This window comes from Adiantum capillus-veneris, chromosome 25 (genome assembly GCF_014529385.1).
Source record: "Adiantum capillus-veneris isolate H3 chromosome 25, ASM1452938v2, whole genome shotgun sequence".
Classification (NCBI taxonomy): Eukaryota; Viridiplantae; Streptophyta; class Polypodiopsida; order Polypodiales; family Pteridaceae; genus Adiantum; species Adiantum capillus-veneris.
The window spans coordinates 94096249-94115257 of NC_140955.1; the positions used below are offsets into that span (position 1 = coordinate 94096249).

General features: G+C 43.3%; 1 protein-coding gene across 3 annotated transcripts in view; it reads left to right on the forward strand.

Moving 5' to 3' along the window:
- The first annotated feature begins 9582 nt into the window (after positions 1-9582).
- Positions 9583-19009, forward strand: part of CSTF77 (Tetratricopeptide repeat (TPR)-like superfamily protein) — a 130218-nt gene continuing 120791 nt past the window's right edge. For 2 of the 3 annotated variants that reach the window (XM_086499373.1, XM_086499374.1), the window contains exons 1-3: positions 9583-9966; positions 10505-10567; positions 11120-11229. In XM_086499373.1, the coding sequence (XP_086355499.1) occupies positions 9778-9966; positions 10505-10567; positions 11120-11229 (362 nt within the window). In that variant the 5' untranslated portion in view covers positions 9583-9777. The remainder of the gene's footprint in view (positions 9967-10504; positions 10568-11119; positions 11230-19009) is intronic. The other variant, XM_086499372.1, reaches the window with a different exon arrangement.

Below are 19009 nucleotides of genomic sequence, written 5' to 3' on the forward strand. Positions count from 1 at the left end.
GATGCATGTGAATCCCTCTCTTTGAAGCTTAAGAAACTTGATAAGCTACTCAATTCTAATTCTACACATGAGATGGCTGGTCAAGGAGGAAAGTATGCAATATACACTACAGGGGAAAACTAATTCCTCATGGTTCCTACAATGGTTGCAAACCCGTGAGTTTCCCATTCCGAGAAGGAGGTTTCAGCCTGAAAAGAATCTCCTCCTTCTCCAAAGAACTCCATTGTGGTGCAATAGGAAGCTTATGTTCTATTTCTTCAAGCCTCTTCAAAAAGGGTGCTCATATGGTGGGAGATGTAGACGAGCTTAAAATGGCTTGCCGCATACCTACAAATCCCTCATGATCCTCTGATTCAAAGACATGTTCCTTTGAGGCATGTTCCGAGTCCATATGTATTTCACTTCTCCTAAACTGCTTGCAAGTCCCATCAATTGATAGGGGACCCTCAAGATAACTACAAGAGAGGGGTCCTTGATGATCATACAGAGCAGTCCCTCAAAGAGGGTTTGTTATTGAGTAGAGTGTTCATTTTACATTAGTTGTGATCTTTTGAGATCGTCCTCTTACTAGGCTTAAAACCAACCTAAGTGAACATGTACCGAATAAAGCGGAAAAAAAAAATCAATATGGAAAAAAAAAGCATTAACTCTACATGTCAATGCAAGTCACTATTCTCTCCCAAAAAGGAACATAAATGGCACGAACGTTTGGAATCACAAAGTATTTCAGCACTCACATGCTTCTACAAGTGGTCTTTTTTTCCTAAGAAAAAGATCCTTCCATTAGTTAAGAAAATTTCCTAATGGACTACAATATTCCCCTGCTAGAGAGGGTTGCAACAACATGTGGGAAGACTATTCCAATGAAAAAACAAGATATGTGCAATGATGGCTAAATCACGAGATGGGAGGAGAAAACAACCACACTAGTGGACAATCCTGACATCTAGGCATGCCATGAACCATTGTGAAGAATGGCCATGGGCCCCAAAGTCGTAGGAGGCCTTGCGGCGCTCCCGCATGCAATCGGAATTGCCCTGTAGTCTCTCAAACTGGTACCTGAGTGTGTGGATCAGCTTTGGCCAAATGTCATGGACAGTCTCCTTTGGTGGGACAGGCCGAGCCTTAACGATGAGGAAGCAGCGAGCTCGCCAGATGAACCACAGTGTCAGGTCGTAGATGAGCTCCCAACCAACACCGCTTTTTATCTTTGCTCCACTCGTGAGGGACTAGCTCGGTGACTGGCTGGAGTGTATGATGGCCCTCCTGTATCACAATCATCTTGCTGACTAAAGCCATCTTGAATTAAAGTGTTGGACCGATGAGAGTGGACCAAGGTGCAACACCTCAAGTGTAATGTGTGGCTGTAGAAAGTGCAGGCATTAGCCGAAGAATTTGAAGCCAAACTTATTGTGCCATGGGTCACAGATAGGACCATTGGGTCTCAAGTGGGTGATCACAGGCGGCGCATACTACCAATAAACCGTTGTGCACCAATTAACTCCCTACTGCAATCGCACGATGTGCAACTAACCATTGGAACATGGTGACTCGCCTTGGCTGGCTTATGTCCCAGAAGAGCTCCCAAAATCCTGCCAATAACTCAAAAGTGAGACCCTCCTCCTGCAAGTGATGAATCATTGCAGTAGGACGAGTCTCTCTCCTCATTGTCAGTATGTGATGACTCAGTTAAGCTGTGTACTAGAAAAGGGGTCCTTGGGTGATTGGCTGGAGTAAAGGGATCTCGCCAGAACCACTCCCCTGGGTCCCACTACACTCTCACCAAAGGACGACTCTCCCAAGCCTAGAGTCGCCAATGACTTGACTCAAGATCTAACAGGTCAAGGTTTGTAACACAAGTCCTCCCATTGATGCCCACAACTCTGGTGCCTCATCAATGACGTGGTGCACGTAGCCCTCCCTCTGAACCTCGAAAAAACTGTAGGAGCCTGTGAACTGAGCAAGCTCTGACTAAGATGAGGACCTCCAGTCACGTGAAGGCCCCCATCACACAGGGAGCTGTCGGCTCCAAAGGGGTGTGCCGCTCAACAGGTATAATCTCTACAATGCATTGACACATGCTATGTGTCCCCCTCAAGTCTCGCAACTAAGTGTCTTGTAGCTCCTTATAAAGTGGGCTTGACCCTCTTCCATGGGACCCCAAGAGACATGTGGTCTGCTACCAACTACGTGTCCTCATTGTGTGCTGACCAAACTAGTGGTTGTCTCAACCGCTCCTCAGTGCATGTGGGTTGGTGCTACTCAAGGGCACCCCGTAGCTACTCCCAAGATTTAAGTAGGCTCTACGTATCTATGAGAAAATCCAATGGGTGGATGGCCCCATGGGCTGCGTGCCTATGGGACCCGTGGCCAAAGCCAATGGAGCAACAACTCCTTCCGGGACTCCTCCCCTAGAATAAGCCCTTTGACCACAAGCTTCCCGAGGAGGCTTCTACTTTGCTGTGGTGGGTCAATGATACCCAAACCTCCCTAAGAGCAAGGTAAGGAGTGCATGCCATGATTAAGAGAGGAAATTAGTATAAAAGGGGACAAAAGTGTATCTTCTATAGCTTTGCTCTAATGGAGATTTTGATGGCTATGTAGGCTTTGAAAGGGGGGTAAAACACTAGGTCACCTGATCAAAATTCTCTTGGAGCACTCATCTTCCTCATGCAAAGTCAAGAAGCTGATTTCTATTGGAAAAGTGCAGTGCGCACAAAGACGCGATTTCAGGATTCTCTTTCTCCCTTCATGCATGCACCCAAAAATAGAAGTGGTTGCTTTTCTTAAACTCTAAGAATAGTAGGTAAAGGAGAGTTACATTTACATTACTTCTTTTGAATGTTTTTTGAGAATAAAACATAAGAAATATTGGTAAAATGTCCAAAAGTAGTGATAATGATAACAATCAACTCCTGTCGAGCCTGCTGCATTTGCTCCTCCATCCAAAGGCTACCTGGGTGGCACTCAAGCATCCTCTACAAGGAGGCAATGCCCCAACATAGTCGCTTCTCCTCCTTCCTGGACACAACCAAGCGATTTGTAGACTCCTGTAGGAAGAAATGGCTAAGCTCCATAAGGCCATTAGCGACTCTAACATCAGGATCCCCTTGCGTGGCCAAACGCCGTGTCCACTGTGCCACAACTTGCTCTCTGAGCTCTGTATCCAACAAAATCCTCGCTGGGATGCCCGCGGCTCCTTTCCCATCTTTGCCACCCCCTCCCCCATCCTTTCTACCACATCACCAATGGACTTTCATTTTGTATCTTTTTTACTTTTCCAATAGATGGAGGACATACACTCCATGTACATCCGTTTTGTCTCATAAGCCGATTTGGCCTCTTGCGGTCAATCACGATGCCTCTTTTGGGCCATCGATCTCCTCTAACATACGTCACACGCACAAGACGGTCCTCTTCTCTAAGAACACACCCATCTCATGTGATCTAACCTACTATCCTATCATAGCATTGAATGCATCCTCTTCTTTTGTTTCAATCAGAAGAGATGGCGAGCACAATGCACAAATGGTGCCCAAGAGATCACCACGGAACCATCCTTTGACGGGCACAGACCTTAGACAGAGCGGCGATAGAACAGGGGGAAGGGGCGTGGTAGAGCAGTGGCTCTTAGTGATTGGAGCAAAAGGAGTTTCGGAGTTTCGGACCCAACGGGAGGATGAGTGAGTCCCCCCCGGAAGAGAAAAACTTTCGCCCAACTTTTCAACGTGAAACACGAGGAGGCAACTGATTTTCTGACGCGCCGTTCTGCAGACGCTAGATCTTGTTACGAGACTAGGCACCCTCCTATTGTAGTGGTCAGCTGCAATTGGGATAGCTGGCGTAATGGTTAATTATGTGATGTCTATTTATCTTCTAATTGAGTTGATGATGATTTTGTAGAGTGGAATGCGGGGAGTTGATGAAGAGGCGCCAGCAGTTACTCTTGGCCATTTTATATTTGCATAATATTTTAGAATATCAGTTCAGTAAGCCACTATGGCTATGTAAATAGTTATAGTGGGAACTCCCCTTATGGGTCATGCAAGAACTAATGAGCTTCACTCATTTACAAAAGTGAAGTGGTTGTAAAAAGAGGGGCCTTAATTTTTGGCACCTTAAACTCAAAAATAATATATTAAATACCAACTCCACAAGAGAGGTGCCGTGAAATTTGGGATTAGATTTAGGCCTTTCTCTTGCAGATTCTCTTCTCTACTCTCTTATGCTATGGTTATTTGCTGTGTACTCTTTAATCTAGTCTCCATTTCTTACACATCTCTTACACTCTCTTACAAGCATGTCTATGTCAATTCTATGTTCTCTCTACGTGTGTGTGTCATAGTCTAGGTGTGTGTGTGTGTGTGTGTGTGTGTGTGTGTGTGTGTGCGCTTGAAAATTGGAAGAAGATGTGGACAGGTTGATGGTGATGTTTTGGAGCATGTGTTGAATAGCTTAAGCGGTCGATCTCCCCCTCTTCTCCCAACAGTGGTATCAGAGCCAGGTTTCGATCCAGGGACCTGTGGGTTATGGGCCCACCACCCTCTCACATTGATCAACCTGCTAACACTAACCGCAACAAGAGACCTCCTTTCTCTACTAACTTTGACTGAAACAAACACCAAAGCCGTACTTTTTTCAAGAGACGTAGATTCGACAATTCTCCTACAACTGCTCAACCTCATACAAGTAACAACAACAACAACACCTAGCAACCAACGAGGCAACCAAAACTCTTTCAACCAACGTCCTCCTCCAAATTCTAATGGTAACAAAAAGGAAAAGTGTTTTAAATGCTTTCGGTATGGTCACTATGCAGATAAGTGCCCAAATGGTCATGCTAAGGGCAATGGTCAATCCAATGGCCATTCCAATGGAGTCAACAGAAATTCAAGTAAAAAACCCTTCAACAACAACTGTCCCAACGGAGCTACTCTTAACCTCATCGAAGATGCTATACCCAACGACAATGAAGTGGAAGCTAAGTACGGTGAGGGATATGATCCCGATTATGATAACGATGACAACCCATCCTCAGGTACTCTTATATCTCCTCACACTTTGTTTAAAGTGCAAGGCATTGTTAAGGGTGAAAGTGTCACCATTCTGTTAGATGATGGTAGTAGCCATGATTTCATTTCCACACATTTGGCACAACAACTATCTCTCTCTGAAATCTCATCACCTCACAAGGTCAAAACTATTTTTAATAATCAACGTTTTAATTGTAAAACCCAAGTCACTGTTGAAGTTTGCATTTGGTGAATTTACACAAGCACGTACATTTCTGGTAGCACCATTGCATGGTCTTGATATGATTTTGGGAATGCCATTTCGTCATGAATTTGACCCGTTGATTAATTATAAAACACGTACAATGTCTCTCACTCATAATAATAAAAATTTCTCCATCCAAGCAACACTAGCACATCAAAAATTTCCACTCCTCTCTCACATTCAAGCCAAAAGAGCAATTCAAAAACAGAGGCAAACATATCTAGTATTGGTAAATCAAATTTCTGCTGAAATTGAAACTACACGCGATGAATTTCTCTCACAATTTTAAGATTTTTTCATGCATGATCTGCCACCTGGAATTCCACCATCACGCCCAGAAGACCACAAAATTGATATTATACTGGGTAGTGAACCTCCTTGTAGAGCACCTTATCATGTAAATCCTACCGCACACACAGGGAAATACAAACTCAAATCATTGATTTACTTGACCGAGGCCTAATCCGACCTAGTAGTTCACCATACAGAGCTCTAGTACTTCTTGTCAAGAAGAAAAATGGAACCTTTCGTATGTGTATCGACTACAGGGCTTTAAACAAGATCACCATTAAGAATAGGTTTCCTATTCCTAGAGTGGATGATCTATTAGACAAACTAAAAGGGGAAAACATCTTTAGCAAAATTGACCTCAAATCAGGATACCATCAAGTTAAAATGTTTGAACATGATGTCTACAAAACTGCTTTTAGAACACAAACTGGACACTATGAGTTCCTTGTCATGCCATTTGGTTTGACAAATGCACAAGTCACCTTCACACGCATGATGAATAGAATTTTCATTGACCATCAAGATTTTGTGATTGTATTTTTTGATGACATTTTGGTATTCAGTAAATCTGAAGAAGAGCATAAACAACATTTAACACGTGTATTTGATCTACTTGCACAAAATCACTTATATTTGAATCCTGAAAAGAGTTCTTTTTTTCAATCTGAAATTGAATATTTGGGACACATTGTATCAGAGGGAATACATGTCGATCCAAAGAAAATTGAAGCCATTCAGTCATGGCCTAGACCCAAAAACTTGCATGAGCTACGTTCTTTTATCGGTCTTTGTAGCGATTGCAGGAAATTTGTTCATAATTTTGCTTACAAATCACGTTATTTGACTCTCCTGTTGAAGAAAAACACGCCTTATGAATGGACTGATTTGCAAGAAAGCTCATTTAATGCACTTAAACATGCTTTGACTAATGCACCTGTATTGCTTGATTTTGAAAGACCGTTCTTTGTGGTAGTCGGTGCAATCCTTATGCAAGATAACCATCCAATTGCTTTTGAAAGTCGTAAATTCAAACCGTCTGAAATAAAGTTCAATACTTATGATAAAGAGTTGACTGCTGTGGTACATGCATTGAAAATTTGGAAACATTATGTAATGGGTACTGACTTGATCATTAAAACTGATCAACAAAGTATCAAATATTTACTTTCTTAGCCCTTAATAGATGATAGACATATTAAGTGGGCCGCTTTTATTCAAAGTTTTCAGCCCAACATTCAATAGCAACCTGGTAAAGAAAACGTTGTCGCTGATGCTTTGAGTAGAAGACCCTCACTTAATCATTTATCAACCATTACGGGAACTTCATTTGACACTATGCCTGACACTTATGCACATGATGATGACTTCAAAACGACATGGTTTCATATGCTTGATAATTCTGTGCACACATTCCTCGAATACACTATTAAAAAAAACTTCCTTTATTTCAAACAAAAATTGTGTGTAACTCAACCTTTCCGTACATTAATTATTGAAGAATTGCACAAACCACCTTATGCTGGATATAGAGGATTTGTTGCAACTTTTTAAAATTTATGTCGTGATTTCTATTGGCCTACTATGAGAATGGATGTTAAACAGTATGTTTCAACTTGTTTGATTTGTCAAAAAATCAAAGCAGCTATACAGGTAAGAAATTGAGACTTTTACACCCTCTCCACATTCCTGAAAGACCTTGGGAACACATTTCAATGGATTTTGTTACTGGTTTCCCACTCACAATGCACAAACATGACATGATTTGGACTATTATTGACCGTTTCTCTAAACAAGTGTATTTCATTCCTTGTAAAAAAATACTCACAGCACATCAAGCTGCACTTTTGTTTCTTAAGAGTGTTTTTCCACATCATGGTTTGCCTAAAGTGATTATTTTTTATCGAGATACAAAATTTTGTAGTGCTTTTTGGACTACTGTGCTTGAAAATCTTGGCACTACACTTTGACTCCACTTCTGCATTTCATCCTAAATCTAATGGTCAAACCGAAGTCACCAACCGCACTATTATTGACTTTTTAAAGGCTTATGTTTCTTCTCAACCTAAGAAATGGGATGATTACCTGCATATTCATACAACACCACCACTCACACTACCACGGGTAAATCTCCATTTGAAGTTGTATATGATCACTCTCTTCCTACTCCTACTTCACGTCTTTCTAATGTTGTGCCTGTTGTTGATAATTTCACTACTGACTTTCATGATATTTATGCAAGCGTGCATTCTGTCATTAAACACTCACAAGAACTTTACACCAAGCATGCTAACAAACACCGCAAGGCACACCAATTCAAAGAAGGTGATCACGTTTTACTTCGCATCGAAAAACGAAGGATCAAAAGCGTTGATACCAATGTCTTTGTTAAGCTTGCTCCTCGTTTTTATGGACCTTTTAAAATTTCAGCTGTCATTAATGATGTTTCTTTTCGTTTAAACTTATCTGCACATTGGCACATTCACAATGCCTTTCACATTAGTCTTTTACGTCCATTCAGAGGACCCCTACCTACACACCACATTTATGAAGACCCACCTTCACTTGTAGACCAAGAAGAGCAACTCATCCCTGACAAAATAGTTGATCACGAGACCACCACTACACGCACTGGCATGGTTTATAACCGTTACCTTTTGACTTTCAAGGGCCACCCTAGAGAGGATGCCAAATGGATGCCTGAAAAGTTTTTTCGCAACTTCCCCGACCTTCTCCACAGTTTTCACACTCACGGATCAGTTGATTTCTCTATTAAGCAACTGAGGACAGTTGCTATCCCTGGTAGGAGGGATGTTACGAGACTGGGCACCCTCCTGTTGTAGTGGTCAGCTGCAATTGGGATAGCTGGCATAATGGTTAATTATGTGTTGTCTCTATATTTTCTAATTGAGTTGATGATGATTTTGTAGAGTGGAATGCGGGGAGTTGATGAAGAGGCGCCGACAATTACTCTTCGCCATTTTATATTTGCACAATATTTTAGAATATCAGTTCACTAAGCCACTATGGCTCTGTAAATAGTTGTAGTGGGAACTCCCCTTATGGGTCATGCAAGAACTAATAAGCTTCACTCATTTACAAAAGTGAAGTGGTTGTAAAAAAAGGGGCCTCAATTTTTGGCACCTTAAACTCAAAAATAATATATTAAATATCAACTTCACAAGAGAGGTGTCGTGGAGTTTGGAATTAGATTTAAACCTTTCTCTTGCAGAGTCTCTTCTCTACTCTCTTATGCTATGGTTATTTGTTGTGTACTCTCTAATCTAATCTCCATCTCTTACACTCTCTTACAAGCATGTCTATGTCAATTCTATGTTCTCTCTGTGTGTGTGTGTGTGTGTGTGTGTGTGTGTCATAGTTTAGGTGTGTGTGTGTGCGCTTGAAAATTGGAAGAAAAAGTGGACAGGTTGATGGTGATGTTTTGGAGCATGTGTTGAATAGCTTAAGCAGTCGATCTCCCCCTCTTCTCCCAACAGATCTTTTGCCTCGTCATCACCCACAACTATTTTGAACTTCTGTGTTGTCACTTTGTGTCAACGAAGAGGGTAGAAGTAAAATTTCCAGCGAGGGCTGCCGTCGTCTTCGTCTAAACCCAGCCTTAGACTGCACATCCAAAGCACAAGCCACAAGGTCGTCGTGATGAAGTGGCAAAAGATGATTTTTTGAAAAAAGGTCCAAAGATTTTCGGACCCACCATCTATGTGGGACATTGTCGGACCCTCGTTTATATCTCACACGGAACATGGGAGGAGATGGGATCTACAATGGGATGATTGAACACTGTAGATCTCGAGGTTTCGTGGACAATGTAAACTCGGGTACCCAAGTTTCCCTCCCCCCCTTTGTCCGCCCCTCGGAAGGCTTGAACCCACAACTTGAAGTATGAGGTCTAACCACATCGCCCTTACACGTCACTTGTGGAATGTAGACATTTCCATGGAGTTTTGACGTGCAAATGTATCGAAAAAGTAAACTCGATTTTGTACCGGAGTTTACTTTCGCGACAAGATCTACGGCAGGAGCCTTCTCCCATGCCCCTGTTAGATATAGCTGAGGCTGCCGGACGAAGCCAAGCTCCATCACCTTTGCGCAAGGCTTCATCACCGGACCTCATAATCTGCAAGCAGCCAGTGGGCCCCTCGTGCTTCCCGTTCTGAGCGCTGCAGAAAGCAAACCTTCTGCGCAGTGCGAATGAGCGAGAGAGAAGAGGCCGCTCAACTCCCCGCTGCGCGTGCGCAGTCCGAATCCGCCCTTAAAGGCATGGCCGACGTTCTTGCTCATGGTGACGCTATGTCTGTGCAGGAAAGACGTGCAAGGGAGCGTATCATGGTAGACCGTTATGACACAGAGGCATGGAATATGCTTGGCAGTGAAGCCCAGGTACATTGAGTTTGTCACTCTTACTTTTCTGACAAAAATTGCTTGTTATTAGGGCTTAGATCATCAGCAAGGGCTTGACAAGAAGCAATTGCTCAATTACTTTGTCTAATTTTTATGTCATGCTGTTCTTCAGACAGCAGGCTGAGATTCAGTAAGCATGGTTGAGAATTTTCTTGTGAAGTTTAATATAATGGTCTCTTTTCCCCTTCCTTTGAAACATATTTAATAGCATTGATGCTAGCCGCTCCACCCGAGTGAACCCAATTTTTATGCAGTTTTTTCAGAACTATCTTAGCCAGAGAGTGATTGCTACATTAGATGTTGGAATAGCAGGATGTCTTTTTCTATGAAACAATTAATTGCAGGTGGTGTTTGCCCTTAGCAAAAACTATTTTCGATTTAATCATATTGTCACCTTGCATCTTGATGGTTATGTTTTTTCTCGGTTAGTTGCATAAAAGGTCTGAGCTTTTGATTCGATGAAGCAGCAATCCTTTCTTTGATGTCAATGCTCATCGTGGTTCTTTTGTGTCGACAGGGAAGGCCAATAGCTGAAGCTGCTTCTCTTTATGAGCTTCTTCTGACCAATTTTCCGACAGCGGTATGTGGTTACTAGAGAACATTCTCGTTTATACACACATATAAGCCTGAAAGAGAAAATTCTAAACTTCTTTACGGTGGTTTTAAAGGTTGAAAGCTCAATAGTGATTTATGACAGTAATAATAGCACAATGCACTGTGTTGTGTTGACTTATTCAATGCCTCACATTTTCTACAGTTCGTTTTTGAGTTTTTTGGTTTGTTTGACAAGGGAGTTGGCGTGGGGAGCCTACATGCTTTCATGTTTGGCATGCATTACTGATGTCCTTTGAGCAGATTTGTGCTTTCAGCTGTTTTTGGGCCCTGTTTAGAGGCTCTGATTCCTTGCCAGGCCGAAAATGGATTGTTTCTTCAGACTGTTTTGTGGTTGGTTGTTTTTTTTTTTTTGACTTTGAGAGGGGCGCTGGGAAGACATGGGCTGTTCTTTTTTGTAATAGCTGAAAAATTGAAGCCTTGAGGATTTTGTTGTCGCATTTTTCGTTTGTTAAAAGCTCTTGTCTATTTATTATATTTATCCATCCAATTTGTTAATTACATATGACTCTATCTGCAGGCAAGATATTGGCGGGCTTATGTTGAGGCTCAAATGATGGCAAATAATGATGAGGCCACAAAACAGATATTTAGCCGTTGCTTGCTAAGCTGTCTTCATGTTGATCTTTGGTAAGCTTAAAGCCTTTTGTTTGTCTTATTGTTTCCGTAACGTTGAATGAAGTCATAGGGTGTTCCACTATTTTGGTCCTCTTTGCATCTTCTAATCAAGACATTGAAACATTTGGAGCTTTTCAAGTTTTCTCCTTTCCGGCAAAAGAACCCACCATAGGTCCGTACTTAACATTTCAACAAGGGATAACCTTTCTGGAATGAAGTACAAAAAAATCCAGATTAAACATAGCAAAACAAAAGAACCATGAAGCAATTATAGCTTTTCAAGTATTTTCCTTTCTGGCAAATGAACCCTCCTAGGATGAGGGACAGGAGGCCACCACGAGACAGACACCAAAGGGTGCTTGTAGAGGCCAGTTACCAATGCCAAAGCAACAGAAACTGTGAGCAATCAACCTTGAACACTGCAGCCCACTTGCCAGGGTGTAGCAGAGATCTTAAGTGTTTGCTGGAGAAACAACTGAGAGAATGAAGTGGTAGAAAGTGAAGCAAGTAGTTACTCAGCAACCCAACTTGTAGCCATCTACTCGTACGCAATGGACTGCAAGGTGGATCAACGATGCCCATATTGATTACCGGAAAACAAGTATCTTTGCTGCCTCAATTCGGATAGGGTGAACCAATTTCCAAAATGGAAACCAGATGGATACTTGTAGAGTGGATGGATGGCTATACCAATGCCGATGTCCACCAACATTACCGAAAAGCTTTTTTTGCCTCTACCAGGCAAGATTGGCGAGAGCAACACCAAATGGATGATGAAGATGGGTATGTCCTTTAGTTGCCCACGAACTATGGCAAGTCCTTTGTATGATGTCTCTTCGAACCGCCAAGTAACTCCTCAAAGATAGAGGCTCATCTTGGGGCTTCTACTAGATTGCCAGATGATGGAAGCTCTAGATGAATCCTCATCTGTGCAACAGATGTGTGTCACGTGCACATGGCTTTGTGTGCCATGTGGACATGCTTCATCGACTTCTAGAGCCAATTTTTCAGTTTTGGAACCCTCGTGCATAAATGGTTTGTACACGCGTTATGACAGATGTTATCACACTTCGGTGGGCATCTGGCACGGCGTGCATGTAGCCATTCCTCGCGTCATTCGGATTCTTGGGTGGGCAAATGTGCCATAGTTTCACCTGAAAACTAAATCCCTGTCAAACTTATGTATAAATCATACTAATGATTTTATTTATAAGAATTTGATAGAGATTTTGCCCTACCTCAACCTAAAGGAGTTTATAACTTGAAATTCTTGCCCATAAAGGGACAGCTAGAGCTAGCGCTTCCATCAGATTGTAGCAAGTGCCAGAGGTCTGCCAATGTTTTGGATCAGAGCAGCTCCAATGTTTTGGGGGATCAGATCAGCTCCATGGTTTCTGGTCCATCCGCCAACGTTTTCAGATTTCAGCCCTAGCGCTTGCTACACCTGCAGATTAGCTCTAGCGTTTTCAGATTTCAGCCCTTCCCTCACTGCAATCGGTTCAGTTTGCACTCGCTAGCCTTCTTGTTGCGATCTGTTCCTTTGGCAGCCCATTGAGCCTCTTCTCGGCTATTCCCTCGCCGCATCGAGTGCTCCCATTGCTGCCCATCATTGGGATCGTCGAGATCTGCGCTTTCAGCCCTGTTTACGTGACAGATTGGCTGCGTTTTGCATGCCAGCTCTGCATTTTTACAGCCAGCTCTCAGCCCTTGATTCCTCACATCGGGAGCGCAAATCAGCCCCAAATCTAACCCTTGGTGGCCATCCCCAATCCCACATTGAGACGGATCCAAAGGTGCGTCAAATCAGTCCTGGAGGTGCTTCATCTTGAAGAGTTACCGAGGTGACATTCTCCATTCGAGTCAGTAGAGTCTGCACTTAAGGTATTGCATGTGTATACATTCCATTTACGCAATCTGAAGCAAATACCACATCGGCAATGGTGTGGGGGCCCTTGAGAGGGTTGGTTGGGACCCCATCGGGTGTCATTCTCCTCTTCTCTCTCTCTTTCTCGCTCCCTCTACACATCTCTACCGCTCTCTCTCATTCCCTCTCTTTAGGAAAGTAAAAGGAACCATCATTCAAGCTAAAAGGAATCACTAACACAAGGTGTCACACACTGGTGATGTGGCAGCCAGTGTACAGACACACCTTGCACCCTTTTTGGCATGGACAGCCCTTGCGTGAGTAAATCTGGCTACATCTTAATCTTGCGCACAATGATGACGTGGCTGCCCTGTACGGATTTTCGTGAATTGCGGCGCTGTTTGCCCTGGGTTGCTGACGTGGCAAGATGTATGGAAAAAGCTAAGCTTTTGGGTATTGCTTTTTGCTACGCATTGCATGGAGAGAGAGAGAGAGAGAGAGAGAGAGAGAGAGAGAGAGAGAGAGAGAGAGAGAGAGAGAGAGAGAGAGAGAGAGAGAGAGAGAGAGAGAGAGACTCTTGCTTTATCTTTATTAAAGCATAAGAGAAAACGAGAGAAAGTGCCTTTTTTTAATTTTTATGAGGCTTTTAAAAATACTCAAAGCTTTTGATTATCAATTTTTGGGACTCTGCTTTTGGCATCCCTTGTAATCTTTAAATATGCAGGCAGGGCCTCATAACTCAGAGCGTCTGGACGCAGAGTCTGAGTGTGAGCGCCTGCCCGCACTCTTGTACTTTGAACCCAGATTAATACAAAAAGAAATACCGAAAGGGGCGCCAGTCTTTGGGGCCAATATCTCTAGGCACGGAACTCCGCCGGGCCAGTGTCGAATCAATTGTGAACTGTGAACTGTTTTGAAGTATTTATTTGTGCTGTTGCGGTAGATCCTTGACTTGGAGTGTCCAAGTCTGTTACAGTGGTATCAGAGCACTCTTAAGATTCGAAGAGCTGCCTCTTACTTTAAGCAATGCTCGAACTTGGTGGTACATGCTTCTATTAAACAAGACAACGCCAGTTACATGGTTGACGTTCAGAAGGCTTTTTATTTCTTCATGACTGTCTCGAGAGTACGAACGTGCCATATGAACTGCTTGGAACCATCTTCGGATGACCAAGAAAGATACAGTGAACGCTTATTGCGAGAGGTTCCGGAGCTCTTTTTCTACCTGCCTCTTCATTTAAGAAGATCTCGTTTAAGGAATAGATTGAGCGGTTTACCTTGGGTCTACCTACAGAGATCCGAGATCACTGCTTAGAACAAAAGTCAGCTTCCATTCAAGAGTTGATGAGTCGTGCGAAACGGGGTTTTGCCATTCACTCTGGCAGTCTAACCACCCCACAGATGAGATCATGACGGAAAGAGCTGAATAGACTTCGAAAAATGAAAGTAGAAAGACAAAGAGCAACCTAGAACAGAAAGAAAAGGATGCACGACCCCAGCTCACTCGTCGAGAAAGGATTAGCTATATCAAAGAGGGGAAGTGTTTTGAATGCGGGGAAACTGGCCATATCTCCGCGAAGTGCCCTAACAAGGCACTCAATGAACAAGATGAAGAAAGGCCAGAAAGCTCTAAAGCAGTTGAGGGACGTGGCTGGAAAGGCAGATAAAAAGCAAAATTGGTACCACATTGCATGGGACCTGAACCGAATTAAATAAATGAAAGTACAAACTTTGCCGTTTTTAGGGCAAAGGGAAAGATCAGGAAGCTCTTTTGAAGGAGCCAAGGCCAACTTCTTTAGAATTGGCGGCTCGATTTGGAATTACGCCCGATAGGCTGAGGCCACGAGCGAAGGTAGTTCGAGTGGCAGCCGGACGGGATCTTGCCATTACACGGAGCACTGGCAAACTGCGTTTGCAATGACATGGGTGTTTAGGGCACGAGGAGTTTTACGTAATTGCCTTGGAAGGTTGTGACGTTCTACTCGAAATCCCTAGGTACCACAAGAACAACGCTGTGGTTGACTAACTGGCCGAGAAAGCGACTTTGACAAACGAAGGGTTCAAAGATTGTACACTCCCTTTTTTTGGGAGAGTACTGAACGATGGATGAAGGTCGAATATTTTTTGACGTGAACAAAAGAACGCCAAGATTTTCTCCACACTCATGCCGATTGCTTTCCAGAGGGCTTGCTAGGCGAGTTACCATTCGCTCATCCTGAAGATCATACTATAGATCTGATACCAAGAAGCACACCACCAAACCGGCCACCTTACCGTGTGAGCCGAGCCCAGAACGAAGAGATTATGAACCAAGTGAAAGACCTCTTGGAAAAGGGTCTTCTCCAGCCTAGTACTTCACCGTATTGCTCTCCAGTGTTGTTGGTTTTGAAGAAAGACGGATCTTGGAGAATGTGCATCGATTATAGAGCTCTTGACAAAATCACCATCAAGAATAGATCTCCGATTCCTAGGATCGATGAAATACTTGACAAATTAAGGGATCCTCCTATTTTAGCAGGATTGATGTGAAGACTGGATATCATCAGATCCGAATCGCGCCGGAAGACGTCTATAAGACAACCTTTCAGACAACTTTTGGGTTATTTGAGTTTTTGGTGATGCCTTTTGGCTTAACCAATGCTCCTGCGACATTTAACTGGATGACGGACATGATTTTTCGAGAGTACAGACTATTTGTTGGCACTTCCTTTGACGACATCATTGTCTTCTCCAAGGATGAGGCAAAACATAGAGATCATGTGCTTCAAGTCTTTCAGGCATTACGAGATCACAAGTTAGTGATTAATGCAAAGAAAAGTGAAATTTTCCTACCAGAGATACACTTTTTGAGACACATTGTGTCAGCAGCAGGAGTGCAGATGGATCCGGCCAAGATAGAGACTATCCGTGATTGGCCCGATTTGAAGAATGTCCATGAAGTTAGAAGCTTCTTGGGACTGTGTTCGTACTACAGGCGGTTCATTCGAAAGTTTGCAGAGTTTGCTTCCCCTTTGCATATCTTGACTCAGAAAGGAGTCCCTTTCTCGTGGGGACCCACAGAAGTGACTGCCCTTCAGACATTGAAAGAGAAATTGACTACGGGACTAGTTTTGACTTTGTCGGATTTGCAGAAGTCATTTGAAGTATATTGTGATGCTAGTGGTCATAGTCTGGATGCGGTCTTAATGCAAGAAGGCCAATGTCATTGCCTATGAGAGCGGATTGTTTTCAAGGCCGGGATTGACAGTACAGATATGTGAGAAAGAGCTTTTGGCGGCTATCCATGCTCTTATTCAGTGGCGACATTACCTACTCGGACTCGATTTTACGGTTTTCACAGATGATGGGAGTTTACGCTACTTCTTGTCACGGAAGCAACTATCGAAAAAAAAAAGCAGATGCGGTGGGCAAACATCTTGTCACAGTTTACTTCCGGATTGTCCATGTGCAGGGACATAAGAAATTGGTGGCAAATACTTTGTCCCAAAAGCCGTTGGCTATCTCCGCGATACATCATAGGAACTTCGAGGATATGGTCGGTCAATATGCCACATAACAGATTTTGCAGATGAATTCAATTGAATACTGAAAGGGGAGATAATAGTGGATTATTCCATTCGGGATAGCTACTTGATGAAGAAAACCCTGTTGTGCGTTACACAGCCTTTGAACCACCTTGAAAGGGGTAGAGAGATACTTCTTTTGGCCGAGACTCAAGAAGGATGTGGACGAGTTTGTGCGCAGTTGCTTGGTATGTCCGAAGGTCAAGATTGACAGGCATAAAGCACAGGGATTGTTACAGCCTTTTACCCATACCCACCCGCCCCTGGCCCTCAGAAAAGCAATCGGCATGAGTGTGGAGAAAATCTTGGCGTTCTTTATCAAGTTCAGACATATTCGTTTTGTGTTAACTCTTTCAAATAGATCGAGTACACAAACAAACTAGATTTCATTAATTTGGAAACGGCCGAAGCCGATACAATAGGCACATACTCGCCCTTCAATTTCACATCAAGTACAATTTTTCGGCTCTTTTCATTAGTCAAAGTCGCTTTCTTCGCCCGATAATCAACCACGACATTGTTCTTATGGTACCAAGGGACTCCTAGGAGGACGTCACAACCTTCCAAGGGCATTATGTAAAAGTCCTTGTGTCCCAAATACCCCTGACAATGCAACCAAAGTTTGCCAATGACAGGTGTAATTGCTATGTCCCGTCAGGGTGCCGCTAGAACTGCCTCTGCTGGTGGTCCCGTCCAATCGGGTGTAATATCAACCCGTGCCGCCAATTCAGGTGACATGAAGTTGGCCTTGGCTCCTCCATCAAAGAAAATCAGGGCTTCTTGATCTTTCACTTTGCCCCAAGCTCGGCAAAGTTCTGTACTTTCATCAATCGTGCTTGGGTCAGTACCCATGCTATCTAGAACTAGTCCTACTTTCATCTTGCTTTTTCGGCCACGTTCCTCGGCTGCTTTCGAACTCTCTAGCCTGTCTTCATGTTGTTCTTGCTGTGTCTTTTTGGGGCACTTCGCGGAGACGTGCCCATGTTCCCCGCATCCAAAACACTTTCCTTCTTTGATGTAATTGGCCCTCTCTCGAAGAGTGAGTCGGGGTCGTGTATCCTTGTCTTTATTTTCTTGGAAACTCTTTCTCTTTCTACTTTCATTGTCAGAAGTCTGTTGGGTTTTCTGAGTCAAGATCTGATCAGTGAGGTAAATCAAATTTCCCGAATGTATCGCAAAATCCCGTTTTGCATGACCATCAATTCTTGAATAGAATTTGACTTTTGTTCCAAGCAGCTGTCACAAAGTGATGACGTGGCTGCTCATGTGTACACACATACACACACACACCTTGCACAACCCGAAAGAAATGCTGACATGGTTGTCAGTCCTGAAAAGTGCGGAGCAGGTGACACGTGGCAGCTGTATGGACCCCCCTGATTTGCGGCGTGAATTGCGGATTTTGGCAGCTTTTGGGCGATGCTTTATTTCCTACGCAAGGAATTAGAGAGAGAGAAAGCTTTTGTTTAAAAAGCTTTTTGCTTTATTTGCCAAGGCTTGAGAGAGAAAAAAAGAAAGCTCCTGCTTTATTTTAAAATGGCTTTTAAATTCAACTTGTGGGGCTTTGCTTTTGGCAACCTTTGTACTCTTTAAATAAGTGGGTAGGTCATTCACAACTCAGAGCATCTGGATGTAGAGTCTGAGTGTGAGCGCCTGCCCGCACTCTTGTACTTTGAACTCAGATCAATACAAAAAGAAAGACCGAAAGGGGCGCCAGTCTTTGGGGCCAATATCTCTAGGCACGGAACTCCGCCGGGCCAATATCGAATCAATTGTGAACTGTGAACTGTTTTTCAAGTGTGTTGTTGTTGTAGATTCTTGACTTGGAGTGTCCAAGTCTGTCACAATGGTCTCAGAGCACGGCCGATTTCTCTTCTAGGAGAAATCCGATCCCTAAATTTTTTCCGCAACACCTATGGCTTTAGACAAGGATCAGTCGACTCCCTTTGCATCCAGAGATGCGGGAGGGGATCACAATGAAGATTCACGCGAGGAGTATGGCCCGCCTCTGCCTACTCCAGCGCGATAAGGTTCATACGCAGTGGTAGAAGACCACAAAACCACCCCCCAAATCCGCTCTCAAGAAACCTCCTACCCCCAGGAAGTATACAGAGAAAGAATTAAAAGAGGTGGTTGATGCACGAATTGCTCAGCTTTTTGACATGCAAAACAAAGCTAAAAAGCACGACAAAAAGCAGAAGAAAGGCACGGACTTCTCGGGTTATTTGGGTCATCAGTCTACATTTGAAAAGGCAAAGAAACAGAAGAAGCGTGTTCGATTTGAAGGAGTACCAAGTTCTTCTTCTTCTGACAGTTCTTCTAGCTCATTTGACTCGAGCGAAGAAGACAGAAAAGGCAAAAAGCG